The sequence below is a fragment of the Macrotis lagotis genome, chromosome X (genome assembly GCF_037893015.1).
Source record: "Macrotis lagotis isolate mMagLag1 chromosome X, bilby.v1.9.chrom.fasta, whole genome shotgun sequence".
NCBI lineage: Eukaryota > Metazoa > Chordata > Mammalia > Peramelemorphia > Peramelidae > Macrotis > Macrotis lagotis.
In genome coordinates this window covers 510,991,925-511,010,422 of record NC_133666.1, presented here as the reverse complement: position 1 = coordinate 511,010,422, position 18,498 = coordinate 510,991,925, and the positions used below count along the sequence as shown (strand labels likewise).

At 35.1% G+C, this 18,498-nt stretch overlaps 1 protein-coding gene across 2 annotated transcripts in view; it reads right to left on the bottom strand.

Moving 5' to 3' along the window:
- MBOAT1 (membrane bound glycerophospholipid O-acyltransferase 1) overlaps positions 1-18,498 on the bottom strand; it is a 136,953-nt gene that overhangs the window by 55,064 nt on the left and 63,391 nt on the right. For both annotated transcript variants that reach the window (XM_074206962.1, XM_074206961.1), the window contains exon 4: positions 8,318-8,413. In XM_074206962.1, coding sequence (XP_074063063.1) covers positions 8,318-8,413 — 96 coding nt within the window. The remainder of the gene's footprint in view (positions 1-8,317; positions 8,414-18,498) is intronic.

The window sequence follows — 18,498 nt, the reverse complement described above, 5'->3', positions numbered from 1 at the left end:
GGGTTTCCTGCCTTCAGGCACCCCAGAGTCATGGATCATAGCAGAAGCGGAAAGAGAACACTCTTTGGCCCATTTCCAACATTTAATTGGCCAACCTTGAAGAATGGTCTTTGTCTCTATTCTGGGTAAGTGAAATCCTCAATTTAATCATTTCAGAGAACTAAAATAGTTCCAGCAAAGGAAGTTACATATTCCCCTAAATCAGAGGTTCTTAACTGTGTAGATTTAAATGGGTCTATGTACTTGGATAGGGAAAAAAAACTACATCTTTATTTCCATTATAACTGGTTTTCCTTTGTAATCCTATGAATTTTAGCATATGCATTTTAAAACATTCTGAGGAGTTCATAGACTTCACAACACTATACAAAAGGTTCAGGATCCAAAAAAAATGTACCTTAAAACTTAGCAAAAACATGAATACAAAGATAACTTCTCTGAGTACTCTAATTTAGAGTCAATGCACCTGAGTTTCTCATCTTAGTTCTACAGCATAATTCCTTTGTCACCTTGTGGAAGATCACTTAAGCACTCTTGGTTTTGGTTTACTCATCTTTTCAACTCTAAATCTTATGAATCTCTGATCTTCTCCATTTCAGAGCTAGCCAGTTTTCTGTTCAGATTTGTAGGATGGGAGATCACAATATAATGGGCTAGCAGATTAAAAAAAAAAGAAAAGAAGGAAAAAATCTTTCTAATTCAGTGCATAGCATGTGAATCTGAAATTTCAGCTTCCAATCTGTCATGTCCAAGGGAAAATAGATGTCTTTTATTCCAACTTTTTAATAGGTTCATTTTGCCAATGAAAGTGACTATTCCCCACCTCCCCAGAGGTGGATTTGAAATGACTGTATTACTTAAGGGACTGATTGGCAGAATACTGAAGAGGCGTCAAGATTTTTGCACAAGTCAATGTGAGACCTTTTGAAAAGGCTCCTTTTCAAATGAGATGAACTGGGTCTTCACCGACTGAAACTGTGATTAAGAAAGGACTGAATGATTATCTTCTGCCATCAGCCAAACTCACTTAGCAGCTTTAGGAGCCTGTGCAAATTACATCCTTGCAAGCCCAATAGAGGTGATAACAGGTGCCATTTACAAGTTGAAATTGCTGTGGACAAGCATCTGCTGCCACACTTTCCTTTCCAGTAGTCTACTCTATTGTTTTTGGGGTTTTTTTTTCTTTTTTAATAAATGTGGAGTTATTGGAATGAACCCACAAATAATAGGAGGGTAATTCTCTACTTCAATCCAATGCTTGGTTCAAGCAAAGAATCCAAGAAGGGGAGAGAAAAAAATATTTATATAGGTCTTACTATGTACCATTGTACCATGCACAGTTTTGGTTATATTTTGAGTTCTTAGTTGTTTCCCTTTCCACCCCACATTAGAGAAGGTCAACCATTGCTCCCAAAACCTGTGAAACCACACAATATATACTTCTATATATCAGTTCTTTCACCAGAGGTAGATAATATCTAATTTCACAAGTCCTTCATAGTTGATTTGAATAATCATATTATTCAATATAGCTTAATCATTCCTAATTGTTCTTAGATCAATATAGCTATTACTGTATACCATGTTCTCTTGGTTCTGCTCCTTTCACTCTGCCTCTTTCATGTAAGAGTTTCCATGGTTTTCTGAAACTAACCTGCTATTGATTCTTAAAACTTGCAATATTTCATCATAGTCATATATCACAATTTCTTCAGTCCTTCCCCAAATGATGGAAATCCTCTCACTTTTCTGTTCTTTGCTATTACAAAGAGAGCTGCTATAAATATTTTTTTCCAATCACCTTGGGAAACAGAGCTAGATACATTTGAGGTAAAAAAGGTACTAAGAAATTTTACAAATATTGTCCCACTTGATTATTGAAATAATCCTGCAAGTTGAGGAAACTAAGAAAAACAGAGGTTAGGTGATTTGACTAAGGTCATGCAGCTACTGTCTAAGGTTAGATTTGAACTCAGTCTACCTGATTCCAGGTCCAAAGCTCTACCTACAGCACCACCAGTTGCCACAGGAGGAAGGATTTCCTCTTTATGGGAGCAAAAAGGAAATATCATATTCTTATGAAAGCTAGAGAACCATATATATATATTCAGATTGGACACAGAATCAGATTGGAGTCAATGAATTATAGAATCAGAAGGGTCCTTCGAGTTCATCTAGGGCAGAAGTCCTTTACTTAAAGATCATAAACCTAAAAAGGGGGTCCACAGGATAGTAAGGTGGGGGAAGGGGAGTTCAATGTGGCACCCTGGTTCTCTCTCTCTCTCTCTCTCTCTCTTCCCCTCTCTGATTTGTTTTTGTTTCTGTGTGTGTGTGTGTGTCTCTCTCTCTCTCTCAGTCTCTGCTTATCTCTCTGCCTCTGTGGCTGTTTCTGTGTGTCTGTCTCTATTCCTGTTTCTATTTCTTTGTCTCTATCTCTGTGTTCTTCTCTGTTTCAGTCTCTCTTTCTCTCTCTGTCTCTGTTTCTATCTCTGTCCATTCCCTATTTGTCTCTATCTCTGTTTCTGTATCTGTGTGTCTATTTGAATGTGTCTGTATGTTTCTCTCTGTCTCTCTGTCTCTCTGTCTCTCTCTGTCTGTCTGTCTCTCTCTCTCTCTCTCTCTCTCTCTCTCTCTCTCTCTCACACACACACACACACACACACACACACACACATACACACAATCTTAACAATATATAATGGGAAGAGAGAACAAGATGTCATAAAGAGAAACCACAGGAAAGAAAGGGCCCACTCACTGCTGATTGGAATCTGCTCAGAGGAAGTAAAATTCAGATAAGATAATCTCTGTCTCTACTTTTGTGCCACTACTTTTGTCTCTAACAAAGAGATGGCTTCCAAATTGATCACTCAACTGAAACTGCTCTCTTCAAAATTAAAAATGATTTGTTGATTGACAAATCTGATGGTTCTACTTCTTGACCTATTGATACTTACAAACATTCTCTCCCCCTGAATATTATCACCTCTCTGGGTTTTTATGATACTACTACACTCTCTAGGTTCTCTTGCTGTGTGTCTGATCACTCTGTGGAATCTTTTCTGGCTCATCATCCTTATTGCAATTCCTATCAGTATTCCTCAAGATTCTAGTCTAGGCTATTTTCTCTTCTCCCTCTACACTCTTAATAATCTCATCAGTAAACATGAGTTTAACTATCATCTCTTTAGCAGTTGACTCTCAGAACTTTATTTCCATACCTCTCTCCCATGCGATTCAGTTCTATATCACCAATTGTTAATAGAATACTTCAAAATGAATATCCCCAGGATATTTCAAGCTCAACATTTCCAAAACTAAATCTCCCCCCTTCCAAATTTCACTCTTTCTGTGCAAGGTATCATTTTGCTTATCTTTTAGATTCATAATCTTGATTATCTTTAACACCTCTCTCTCTCTCTCTCTCTCTCTCTCTCTCTCTCTCTCTCCACACACACACAGACACCACATCCACCTCTCCCATCACATAACACCCACTTTACTTCACACTCTCATCACCACTCTCATCATCAATCACTTAAATGAACAGTCTTCCAATTAATTTCCATGCTTCAAGTCTTTCCCCATTAAAGTCCATTGACATGTGGTAATAACTGCTAACAGGAAAGTGACTTTCTATCGCTTCTTGAATAAAAGGAAAAAAAAGCTCTCTGTTTACCATTGAGCCTCTCATTACATGGACCCAACCTATCTTTCCAACCTCATTAAGTCACTAGTTCCTATCCTATACTCTTCAACTCAAACAACAGCCTTTTTGTCTGTACCTCACACACAACATTCCATCTCCTATATTCATGATTTTGAAGTATCCATTTCCATACCTGAAATGCACTCCTTCCTTAGCTATTTCAGTATTCCTTTTTTCCCTTTAAGGCACAGTTTTGAGCACCATTTTCTGCATGAAGCCATTCCCAATCTATCCCAAACTATTGTTTATGTAAACTCTTGTATATATTTTTATGTAATTGTTATTAGTTTTCACTTGTGTCTGACTCTGACATTTGGAGTTTTCTTGGCACAGATACCAGAATCATTGGTTATTTCTTTCTCCAACTCATTTTACAGATGAGGAAACTGAAGCAAAGAGAGTTAAGCAACTTGCCAAAGATCACATAGCTAGCAAGTATCTGTGGCCATATTTTCCTAACTGAAGGCCTGGCACTCTATCCACCATACCACCTAGTTTCCTGATAGCTATATAAACTAATATTATATTTATACTGCAGTTATTTACATAATGCATTTCCGGGGATATTGATTGACATATAGTGGGTACTAAATAAGTGTTTATTGATTGAGAAAGAAACCATCTCCCAATAAGACAAAAATATTCAATTCTCAACTGATTGTATTAGTACCATATTTGCTGTATTCTCTTCTAATAATTCTATAATTGTTTATTGCTTAGCTTTACTTTTCTACTTGAGATATAACTATCTGATCCATGTTCAATTCTTATTTGTATTCCCTTATCTTTTTTTTTAAGATCATCTTTTCTGGGTAGAACACCTAAATTTCAAAGCTATGACTATTTCTTTAATTATCAACTCTAATAAGTATTGTTTCATAGAAAAAGTCAATAATGGTGCGAATGAAAATGACCCACTTCCCCTTTTGGAAAGTCAGGTTCCTCATACTGAATCTGGTAAAACCACAAAGGCCAGGGCAGCTAGGTGGCACAGTGGATAGAGTACTGGCCCTGGAGTCAGGAGTACCTGAATTCAAATCCAGTCTCAGACACTTAATAATTACTTAGCTGTGTGGCCTTGGGCAAGCCACTTAATCCCATTGCCTTGCAAAAAAAACACAAAGGCAAATAAAAGACAAAAAACTGGCAAAGTCTTTAGCTCCTTGAACCAGAGTGTCTATCAATGCCTAGCTAGCCACTATTTTGGAAATGCCAATCATGATAGTGCCTCTAATAAAATGTGATGCTATAAACCCCCTGACTAAAAGTAGTTCATACAAATACAATTTATTTCAGTGAAACATGCATTCTTCATTACAATATATTAATAAATTCTCTAAAGAAATCTTAGATCCAAATACAGATCTAATACAACACCATTTACAAATATGTTACTGTGTGCACTATAGAAACTAATTAATTAATCATCTTTATTATTCTGTTTGACATTTAATCCTTATATTCTCAAGAAGAGAAAAACCCACTGCATTTAGTCATTCTTAAACATTTTGCAGATGTCAATGTCCAAACAGCACTTTATCTCTCATTAAGGGGGAAGGGGCCAAGGAAAAACCAACCTTGATTGCTGAGTATTTTTCAAAATTGCAGTAGTGACAGTAAGTTATTCCCATTCTGAGGATGACTGTGGTTGTTTGCATGCTCAGAATGAGATTTGGAGATGGGGAAAGAATGAAAATTGTTTATTTAAAACACTGTAAATTCCAGTGGTTAGTCTGTTGAACTCCATTAGGATTCCTGGGACTAGAGGCAGCTAGGTAGAGCAATGAGACAGGAAGACCTAAGCTCAAATTCAACCCTAGACATTAACTCACTATGTGACCCTGTGAAAGTCACTAAATCTGCCTGCCTCAAATTCCTGCATGGTAAAATGATCATCTTATTTTGAGGTACAATGAACTATGTCTATTTAGTTCAGCAACTTATCAGACAATCATATCAATAAATAATATGTTTGTTCTGATTACTCCACCAACCGGCCTTTATCTCTCTCTCTCTCTCTCTCTCTCTCTCTCTCTCTCTCTCTCTCTCTCTCTCTCCCTCCCTCCCTCCCTCCCTCCCTCCCTCTCTCACTCTTTCTTCAAGCTTCCCTAGGAGGACACCACAATGTTGAAATTAGTCCAACTAATAACTCTATTATTATCTCTAAGTTTTCAAATGAAAGAAGAGTCAATTCATGTGGCAAACTTCATTCTTGTCTAATTTTTAAGAAATTGCCCAGTCACCCTAGCCTTCAGCAGTTAAGGCCCTGATCAGTCAGCAGTCATCAACATTGAGACAAGACCCTCCACCATCAAAAAAGATTACAAGTTGCTGAAGACTCAGTATTTTTTAGCAATAAAGTATTTTTTAATTGAGGTTTACAAATTTTTTGACATAACTCTATTGCACATTTAATATATTACAGAATAGTATAAACATAACTTTTATATGCACTGGGAAATCAAAATTTCATGTGTCTTGCTTTATTGAAATATTTGCTTAACTGTGGTGGGTCTGGACCCATACTCACAAATACTTCCAAGGTGATCCTGCATTAGTAATATAACACAAATATTTCTTAACAAAAAGATATTCAAATAATGTCACACTATAAAAGGCTGGTGCCACAGAATAAACAACAACTTGGAGAAATGCAATCATCAGTCTGTGCTTTTGGAGGTGAAAATGAAAAAAATCCCCGAGACTGTCCCAAAGCCTCTCACACTTGTAAACTTACTGCATCTTCAGCTGTGTTAATTTTTCCCCCTTTCAGTGATATCTCATGATATGAATTATACAAAAAAATTCAAGTAGGAAAATGTAGGAAGATCTGATACTTTTATGTTTAAAACCAAATGATGGGGATGGGAACTGTTCATTCTCTGAACTTTTTTTGCCTAAAGTGATGGAGTTTTCATTGACCCAGGGGGTCAGGGTGCAAAACTCTTGTTAAATTAGGTGTCATTTTTCCATCTCTCTATCTGTATTTCAGGAACTTCTTAAATCTGATGTGATTCAACTTGGGCACTGGAAAAAGTAGAAATAAAAGCATTTAAATTGGACCTGTAGACTGCCTAATCCAACCTGGTGTCTCCCCAGATAACTTGAATTAAATACATTGCTGTTGTCCCCAGTGGTAATTTTGCCTTGATAGCAATTTCTAAAAGCAAGATAGTATAATATAGTGGGACAAGGAGAGAAAGACAGGATTTTCACTTAATAGATGAATGATCCTAGATTTTATCCTTTCTGGACTTCAGATGATTCATCTACAAAATGTGGGAACTGTATAAACTAATTATAGAGGATTCTTACAAAGTACTTTAAGTGTTACAAAGAATTTCACTCACATCTCATCTGAGCCTCCCAACAACCCTATAACGTTCCAGTTATTGTTGTTTCAGTTGTTTTTCAATTATGTCCAATCTTTGTGATCCCATATGGGTTTTTCTTGGCAAAAATACTAGAGAGGTTTGCCATTTCATTTTCCAGTTCATTTTTACAAATGAGAAAATTGAGGCAAAAAAGGGTTTTAAAGATGGTGAATGGACATTGTATTTCTTATTTTCAAATATGGGCATACCTCTTGTTCACAGATATTTTTTGCAAATTGAAGGCTTGTGTCAACCCTGCTTCAAACAAATCTATTGGCACCATTTTTTTCTAATATTATGTACTCATATTGTGTCTCTAGGTCACATATTTGTTAATTCTTGCAATATTTCAAAATTGTCATTACATATCTGTTATGTTGATCTGTGATCAAGGGATCTTTGATGTTATTATTGTAATTATATGGGAGCACCATGAACCAATGAACCTTGTCCATTTAAGTCAGCAAACTTATCATACAATCAAATAAAAAAATATTATGTTTGTTCTGACTGTTTCACCAACTGGTCGGTCTCTCTCTCTCTCTCTCTCTCTCTCTCTCTCTCTCTCTCTCTAGTGACTTACCTAGAGTCACACAGTTTGTTAAGTATTATATGAAGCCAGATTTAAACTCAGGAAGTTGAGTTCTGACTTCAGGCCTAGCATTATAATCCAGTTATTGGTATATCTATTTTATAGATACAAAAACTGATACTTAACTTAGAGAGATTGTCAACCACTAATGACTAGATGACTGGTAATTTCTAAAAATGGGATTTGATTTGGTTTTTTTTTAATACTACAAATTCAGTACTTTTCCTCCTGCCTCTCTAAGATATGATAAACTCTGATATTCCTTCCAGATACAGAATTCTGTGGTTGCATTATGCATTAACTATTATATAAAAATAACCTACCATCAATGGATTATATGCTTAGAATTATGGGAGTCTTTCCCCCACAAGTGGTGAAAATTTTGCACTGATAAACAGATCCATACCCTTTTTTCAAGGCTCTTCTTGTGTCCCACAGTGAGGTGGCTGGCCAGATAGAAGGGTCTGAAGCCACAGAATGGTAAGATTAATTGGCTTCATGAACAGAGTGCTCTTACTAAAAAATAAGTAATTCTTCTTATCTGCTTAAACATTAAATACTTCAGGCTTTAAAAATACCCTCTGAAAATAATTGATGGAGTCAAAACTCAGCAGTCATTACCGGGGTCATGAAGGTACTCACCCTGAAAAATCTGTAGTGAGAATTCCATAGTGGAATATGTATATCCGGCTTATATGGCATATTGTGAGATAACCTATTGCAATCACAAAGGAGTACCTAGAAACAGAATTCATCAGAGATTAGTTATCAGTTGTTATAATCAATATTAACAAAGCATCACAATAACAAGATGATTCAAAAGACTCTTGAGACATTATCTACTATGATGGGTCCATAACATGGTACTTCTGAATTCATATTATATGACCAAGAGATTTCCATCTCCATAATAAATAATTGAAAAACAAAAACAAATACTGCATAACTAATATGACCAAACTTGATTCCAGAAACGAATTTCATTGTTGAGATAGAGGACATAGATGGAGAATATATTATAAATTATAAGAAATGACCATTGTATTGATTTTGTGGAATTACCTTTTTGCTCTTACTTTTTAAGTCTTTTTATTACTAAGGATTGTTTGTTGATAATGGGGAATATATTTTTAAATGAGTAGGATATATAAATATAAATTTTAACAATTAAATAAAGAAATAAGTATTGGGGCTCATGAGCTTGTTTTTTAAAATATTTTGATAACTGTATTTCAATAGAAATTACTTTTTGATTTTATGTATTTAATTTATATATATTTAAAAACAGGATAAAGCTGCTCCAGCTGCTAGTGGGGGGCATGAAACAGAAATAGTTTAGAATTCTTGGTCTAGTTTCACAATACAGCCCTCATATATATTGACTATGTGACCCTGAGCAAGTCACTTAACACTATTCTTTTAAACTTACGAGATATACTGGAAAGACTTATATGTATTGAAGCTGAGTGAAGTGATCAGAACCAGAAGAACATAGTACATTTTAAAACCCACACTGTGTGATGATCAACTATGTTAGACTTAACTCTCCTCAGCAATAGTGATAAAAGACAATACTAAAATACTTGTGATGGAAAATGTGACCCACAATCAGAGAAAGAATTCTGGAATCTGAATGTAGAACAAAGCATACTGTTTTCACTTTTCTAAATTTGATTTTTGTTTTAAAAAAGAAAGTAGAAGGTATAGACTATCTGCATTGGTCACATGAATTTCCTATGCCTACTAAGTTCAGACCAAAACAACTTGTAGTGTAATTAAGACCAAGATAAAATTACTAGTATAATAACCAAAATGAGGGTGGGCAGAAAGAGGACTAATTAAAGACACAAAAAACTGTTATGCCAAAGCCATGTGTTATCTTAACAAACTGGCTTATTTTCTTCCCGTCCCAAGTCTGTTCACAGTCCTCAAAACAGTGAGTTCAATAACTATAGTTGTCACCTGGTTATCATCAGACAAATTATAAGGAAGAAGCTACTGAGGAGACTTCCTCCAGAGGCAAGTTGGAGATAGGCATAGAGTGAGACATGCTAGTACTCTAGTCCCATTTACTTTCTCACACTATACCCCAAATTCTGAAAGTTTAAGAATCAGAAGACCACCCAGTGCTAGGTTCCTAATCTAGTAAACTTTTTTAAAAAAAAATGTTATTTTATTTTATTTTTTCAATTACATGCAAGGATAGTTTTCAACATTCCTCCTTTTGCAAGCCTTTGAATTCCACATTTTTCTATCTCCCTCCCTTCCTTCCACCCTCCCCATGACATTGAGTAATCTAATATAGGTTACACATGTACACATGTACATTCATGTTTAACATATTTCCATGTTGGTCTTATTGTAGTTTTACATTAAATTTCATTACTATATTTCAGTATAATTTCCTTTATAATCCCATGCATTTTATTTAATGCATTTAAAAATATGATTCTGAGAAGGGGTTCATTGACTTCCCCAGACCACCCATGGGATCCATGATACACTCAGAAATGTTCATATCCCATGACCTAGCATGACACTCTCTTTTTGATATCTGACTTCTTCCTGACTTCACAGAAGAGATACAATTCTCTCTGTTGCCTCTTCTTGGACCTTAGACTAGAGCTTTTCGGCCACTGCCTTGACCCTGGATGCCTTTATGCCTGGATGCCACATTCCCATGACCAAGAGGCTAAATTCAATTCATTCTCAGTATTTGGTAACATTGAGCATTTGAAGTAGTACCAGATATGAGAACATAATAGAATAAATAGATTCCCTGGACAAAAGTATTCTGGCTTTTCACACCAGATCTTCCAAGGTAAATAGATTTGATCAGATTTTGTTCTACTTGGTGTGAATAGGCTGATAGACCTTTCTCTCTCAGTTAGGAATAAATCAAGTGAAAAGAGGGAGGAATAAAATCTCTGGAATAGGGAAGAGAATTAGAGAATGAGAAGTATTGGCTTGGAAGTCAGTGATCATAGGACATGTTCAGAGGCTAGAGAATAGTCTAGTTTGGTTACAGAATTCAATAGGTAGAAGTCATTAAACTGGTTCTCTTTGATTTGGCAAAAATATGTTTGAGGGGAAGCTCCATTTGGGTCACTGTTTGGGCCCTGATTGACTTAAGAGTGAATGTATGGGGACAGCTAGGTGGCACTGTGGATGGAGCACTGGCCCTGGAGTCAGGAGTACCTGAGTTCAAATCCAGCCTCAGACACTTAATAATTACCTAGCTGTGTGGCCTTGGGCAAGTCACTTAACCCCACTGCCTTGCAAAAACTAAAAAAAAAAAAAAGAAAGAAAAGAGTGAATGTATGTAGCAATTATTTCTGTTTGGGCCAGAAACCCTAAGGTTCTTCCCATCCCAGATTAATTTTTTTAGTTAGGTAAAAGAGGTCATTTTTACCTCATTTCTTTGTAACCTAGCCTTAATCATTGAAGGGGAACTTCAGTCAAACTGAGACCTATAAAGACTTTAGCTTCAAAAGGCCAAGGTCTCTCACTATGGCCAGAACCATCTCCAATAATCCTGATTCATATTTGACCACTGGATCCAAATGAGTCCAGAGGAGAGAGGGACACTACACAGTCCTCCCTCATTTTGCACAGCCCTCCCTCACTTAAATTCAATTCCCTTACATGTCTTAGCTTCATCTCCTTGATATCGTGGTCCCTTTCACAATGACAAAAACAGCAACAATCCATCATTGAAGGGCCAAGAAGCTGCCTGAAATTCCTGACCAACAATGAGTAAGGCAGGACTACTTATTTCTCTGTCTATATGTTGTTTCCACTCTCCTGTAAGAATAGTTAATAGATTTAAATTTTTACAATTTGTTTTACGTTTTATGGGTTTTTTTCCTCCTCTCATGTTTTTTCTTTTTTTGTTCTGATTCTTCTTTCACAACATAATTAATATGGAAATATGTTTAACACATTTATAGATGTATAACCTATATTAGATTATCTCTGTCGGGGAGAGGGAAGGGATGGAGGATTAAAAATGTGAAACTCAAAACCTTTCCAAAAAAAGTTTATTGAAAACTATCTTTTACATGTAGTTGGAAAAATGAATTTTAAAAGTTCTAATTTTTCAAAAGTAATAGCTAATAGTTAACATATATATATAATGATATACATATATACATATGTATACATAAACACATATATATCAAATAGACATATTTACATATATATACACCTATTTGTTCTGATCATTCAATAACCATTTATTAGTCACCCACTACATGTCCAGATAATATGTATATATACAAACCCACATAAATAAATTGAATTGATTCACTTAATCCCTCCAACCCCATCACCCAACTGACTCAGTAAAGTGAAGATTAAGAGCTGAGGCTGTGTTTTTGTCTTTGTGTCTATCCTCACTGCTTAGCATAATGGCTGGCACAAAGTAAGTGCTCAATGAATATTTGTTGATTGTGTAAGATTTGTGTGCTCTCTGTCAAATTCAGGTACCTACAATGGGGAGGGATATTAGAATTTTATTATCTTGTAAACTAGCTGACTTCTGCACCTAGTTTATCCATCTGGAAATTTAATTTACTCCCTTTTTTAAGCTGGCAACAATACAAGCCAACAGAGAAAGAACTCACTTAGGCATTTTTGCTTTCTGACCTCATGACACATCCCTGAATAACCATAATATTATCATGTGGTAAAGTAAAAACAGTCATAATCTGTCCTCAATGTCCTAAGATTATTCAGGATCAGGGTACTCCATTTCTGGATGTTGATTAATACAATGGATCTAGACAAGTCACTGACTAGCTCTCTATCTTAGCAATCTTTCAACTATTGCATGTTGTCCACTCCACCAGGATCCCAAAGGTGTTGGACTAATGGACAAATTACCATGTATAAATTAACTGGAAATATGCCATACTGAAACAGAGAATTATTGGTTCAGTTTTCAATTATATACAAAGTCAACATTAAGGGAGTCAAATTTTGAAAATACATTACAAACACTTTGCATTATTATGTGTAGCATTTCCAACGCTTTTTAACTAACTATGTTTTTCAAGGGAGAGAAAGAGATATATTACCTAACTACCCATCTGAAACAAATGATAAAATCTCTAGCAAGGGGTATACTGGAAACATAGTTTATTTGATTATTACTCTTCACAGTGTATCTAGACTCAAAACTGAGTATCTCTAAAATCTAAAAGTACCTAAAAACATTTGTTCTTACATCTGATAAGAAATTTAGTGCAAGAAACTGTGAAGTTATAAACTAAAAAAATTTTAAGTTTCCAAGTCTATTAAGGGGCGAAGAATAATGCCAATTTTTTTTCATCAAACATAACCTATAAACGTTTGGTCTGGGAAAGGAAAGGGCAAAGCAGTACTGTATCTTTGCAAAGAAAATTCCAAATAGAGTCACAAAGTCAATCATGATTGAAACAATTTTCTAAGAAAATTTGAAATGACAGCAGTTGTCTAGGAATTTCAACATTATTGATTTTGCAATAATAATAATAATAGTAATAGCTAGCATTTATAAAGTGCTTTAAGGTTTACAAATATTATCTCATTTTATCCTCATAACAACCGGAAAGGTCATTATTATAATGATCCTCACTTTATAGGTGAGGAAACAGGCTGAAAGAGATTAAGTGATTTGCCCAAGATCACAGATTTAGTAAATGATTCAGTCTAGATTTAACTCCAGCTCTTCCTAACTTCATGTCCAGCACTCTATCTACTAAAAACTATGCTGACGCCAATATAACACTTGATTTCTTTTTCCTAGAGTTAAAAAAAATAATAGTGAAATTTAATACTTTGGTTTTTTTAAGGACCTGTGATCTTTCTCCTCCTGAATACTTCCTCCTATGGTGCAGATTGCAATCCCTCTGTGTATCATCAATTGTTGTGATAGAAAGAAATATCTGGTGACTAACCTTTTAGTGATAAATGGAAGCTGTTGTTCTTACAACTGATTGTAAGGATAAGGAAATACTCTGTCCACTACTGAATGTGCTCACAAAATCCTTTTCTAACAGAGTTTAGAGTTTTCTATCAGTTTATGATTTACCAAATGATAATAATATTTAACATTTATATTTATTATGTCAATAATAATAACTAACATGGAACTTTCTAGGTACTGTGTTAGGTACTTAACAATTATTATTTCATTTGGTCATCACAACAACCCTGAGAGGAAGGTCCTATTATCCTCATTTAACAGATGAGAAAACTGAGACAAAAAGATTGAATGTCTTGACTAAGGTCACACAGTTAATGAGTAATAGTTGAACTGAGGTCTTCCTGATTCCAGGTTTGGTGTTCTATTCACTTCACTATGTAGCTGCCCCAAACAATGTCTTGAGAAACCTTGGTCCTCAGGATAACATGATAAGTCATTGGAGGACTTCAAACTCATCTGAAAAATACACAACAAAACTCTCCAGAGTATAATTTTTTAAAAAAAGAAAAATCTAGATAAATGCCTTTCATATAATCTGTTCTCATTTCAAAACAAATATATATTTGTTCACTAAAATTTTTTCTGAATACAGAGCATTATGCTAGGCTCTAGGAAAGATATAAATTTTGGATAAGAAATAGTTTCATCCTTGCTGAAGTTTATAATCCAAAAGAGGAAATAGGATTTACACCTAGAGATACAGTAATAATATACTGTATTGCACTAGAATAAAAAAATGTATTACATAGCAATAAATAGTATGTGCATCAGAGTGGAACAAAGTGCTACATCAAATCCAAAGGGGGAATGTCATTACAGAAAAAATAGAAATTAAGGAGATATGGAAGTCACCCAATTGACTTTATTTTAAAGGATAGGTAGAAATTTAACCTCAAAGAAAAGAGAATACTTTAGGCCTAGGGAAGTTATAAGATAAGCATTCCAGCAGCTAGCAGAGCACCTGGAATATAGAAGAGACTTAATAAATGCTTGATGATTGACAAGTAAAAGTTAGTCCAAAGGCAGTGTCAGGAATGGGCAATGAATTTGGGAAAATTGAGTGATAAAGACAGCCCAGTTTGACCAAAGTATAGAAAAAAAGGAAATGATATTAGATAAAGATGGAAAGGTAGAATGGTGAGATATTGTGGCAAGGCTTGAATGGAAGGCAAAAGAGTTTTAACTTTACTGATTAGGCAATACTAGAGAGCCACTGATGTTTTCTGAGCAGAGGAATGACCAGCCAATCAATCAACAAACAATTATTAAGTGCCTGCTAAGTACCAGGATTATAAAGACAAAAATGAAATAAAACTGGTTTGACTAGACCATAGAAGAGGAATGAAGCATAATAATTATAAATATATATAGTTACAATTATGTATAAATAAATGTATGTATTTACATAAAGATATATGTTGTATTTAAATGTATTATTATAAATATATAATTATAATAAAATATTATATATGTATATAATAAATTAGCTAGATGGCATGGTAAGTAGAGGACTAGGCCAAGAGTCAAGAAGATCTAAATCCTTATCTGGCCTTAGACAGTTCTGAGCTTGTGACCTTGAGCAAGTTATTTAACCCTTGTCTGCCTCAGTTTCTTCAACTGTACCATAAGGATTATTCCTCCCAGGCTTGTTGTAAGGCTCAAATATTTGTAAAGCACTTATCAACCTACCTGAAATATAGTAGATGCTATCTAAAAGATTCTTATTAAATCTTGAAAGTTTGTTTGGGTAAGGATGTAAAAGGTTTTAAATGCCAAACAGAAGAATTTGTATTTGCTTTTATAAGCTAAAAGAAGTCATTGGGATTTATTGACAAGGTTATTATGGCATACTATAACATGAATGATATGAATAGTGAATGATATATAAAATTCAAAAAAAAAGAATAATCGCAGAAAATTGGGGTGTAGAGCCCCCATGTTTAGACCTAAGCTTTAGGAAAATCATTTTGTTAGTTGTACAGAGGATAAATTAAAATGGTATGAGACAAGACAGAAAAATCATTATGAGATCATCAAAGCAGACCCATGCATATATCAAAGGAGATAAACAGGGGAGGACTGAAGACCTTTCCAGAAAGGTACTAATGAAGGTCTTCCAAAAGACACTGACAGAAGAGAGGAGGAGGAAAGAGATGAGAAAGATATTTCTGAGATAGAATCAATAGAACTTGGTCACTCAAAAATGAGCAAAAATGAAGGCAAGGGAAGAGTCAAAGATAATACCAGAGTTTCATACACAGCAGACTTCTTGAATGGCAATGGTAAGGTGAAAAACAGTGATATCAGAAAGAGGTGAAATTTTAAAGGGGAAAATAATAAGAACAATAATAAAAAATGGTAAATTAGAAGTGGCAGGAGAACGTTCAGATGGAGATTTACTGCAAATGATTGGAGACAAGTATCTGAACCTCTGTCAAGGCTGCAAGCACAGATTTAGGATCCATCTGTAAATCTGTGATAATTAATATATACTTTCCCCCTAAAATTTATGATATCATCAATGTAGGGAGTCCCCAGGAGTAAAATCCTCTACAAATGCAGGAAGACACCTGTTTACAACAGTCAGTCAATAAGTATCTTTCAAACATCTACTATGTATAAGCACTATATTATACAATTGGGGACATAAATACAGAGAATGAATTCCTACCAGAAAAGAGCTCAACTTCTAATAGGGGAAGACAACAAGACATATAAAGTATATTTGGTATAAACATAAAATGAATAAAACAATTATAAACAAGCTTTTACTTGTCAATATTTGCCCAAAACACCAAGAAATTAAGTGGTTTGCCCATTGTCACAGAAATTGGGGTTGAACCCAAGTCTTAGTAACTCTAAATTCAGTTCTAATCTAAAACACCTTATTGACTCTCCAAAAAGTCTAGAGAATATAATATAATATAGATTAATGTACATATATATTTGATAAATATATATATATAAAATACTAGAAAATATAAAAAGAAGGAAAGACAGAGAGTGTTAAGGACAGAAGCATAGGAGCAATAACAAGGAAGGACTCGAAATGATAAAGTATTATTGAAAGAGTCAGAGAAATATCTAATAAATAGTGAGTAAAGCACCAGTAAAATGTGTTACTGAAGCCGAGAGAGGACAGAGTAGGAAGGGCTGGTCAGTGATATCAAATGCTATGAAGACTGAAGATGAAATATGGAAAAAAGGCCTTTGAATCTTTTTTATTTTCAGGTTCAATTTCTCTCCCTTCTTCCTCACCCTCTGCCAAACCATTGAGAAGGCAAGAAATCTGTATATTTATTTTTCCCCTCATTTGGAGGCTACTGGGGCTGAGTGACTTACTTAGGATTGGTTCTTGTCCTTCATTATCAGAGAAGATCAAAATGACAGAAGATCAAAATGGCATCACTATGTTTGAGAAAAATTATAGTGTGTCTGACTATGACTGATCATACCAGTATGAGCTCAGAATGCTCTATCACAGGTTGGGCACAAATAGTCCCTGTGAACACCTGGGGTGGGTATGCAAAACTTATGTATGTCATGTTTCCTTTGAGCTACTTCAATTCTGCTCTTCTCATAGAATGCAGCACCCTCACTGCTGAGGGCATGCCATGATGGGAGGTCCTGTGTTAATGTCTTCCAAACTATAAATCAAATCCAAAGTTCTAAAGAGAGACCTTCAGGGTGTCCTGGCATTGCTTCTTCTGACCCTTGTGAGCACTTACCCTGTAAAGGTTCTCCAACAAGATAGTCTTTCCAGACAGTGTACTTCTGGCATTCTAACAGCATGGCATCATACAACTAGTAAATTCCTGAGGTTTACTTTGAACTCAAAACCTCCTGACTCCATTGCCAGTATTCTACCTATTGCATTGTCTATCTCGTATCCATATCTTTATAACCCACTCAATCTTAACCTGTTATAATCTGATTTCCAATCCTCTTCACTTTTGAAACTATATTCTCAAAGATTACCAATGATTTTCTAATCAATTATTAAATGGTTTTCTCTTAGTCCTCATTCTGCTTACTGGTCACTTCACTCTACTTTCTTCCTTTTCCAATCCATATTATATTTAAGAACATAAACATGGCCAGGACCTCACTACTTTGCTTATCCTAGATTAAGAAATCTTCCAGAATACTATAGAATCCATATCCCTTCCACGGGCACTCAAAACTATTTCCCCAACATTAATCTGTACTACACCCATATTATATTAACCCTTTTTTCCAGCCAAACTGGTCTATCTACTGTCCAGCAAAAAAAAAGCCCCCAATGAAATCCCACCTTTATAAATTTCAGGCTCTCAGGGGCGACTAGCTGGTGCAGTGGATAGAACACTGGCCTTGGAGTCAGGAGTACCTGAGTTCAAATCCAGCCTCAGATACTTAATAATTGCCTAGCTGTGCGGCCTTGGGCAAGCCACTTAACCCCATTGCCTTGCAAAAAAAAAAAAACTAAAAAAATAATAAATTTCAGGCTCTCTATTTTTGTTAGGTATACCTTATTCTATACACTACTTCAAGAGAATTTTCAAGTGCCACATTTGTCAAGAAGTCATCTAGAATCATCTGTTTTATGATTACTCACAGAATCATCCATTTTATGATTACTCTCTGCCCTAAAATATATAGCACTGACTATTCATACCATTCATATGTTATATGTTTTATTTCTATGCTTTCTTTTCACCATACAACTATGAGTCCTGTAAGGGCGAATACAATGTCTTATATCATATTTTGCCATCAGCCCTAACAACGCAATGTTCTGCACAAGCAAACATTCAAATCTGGTACATGTCATAAACTCCTTGAGGGCAAAAATCAAATTATTTATATCCATTAT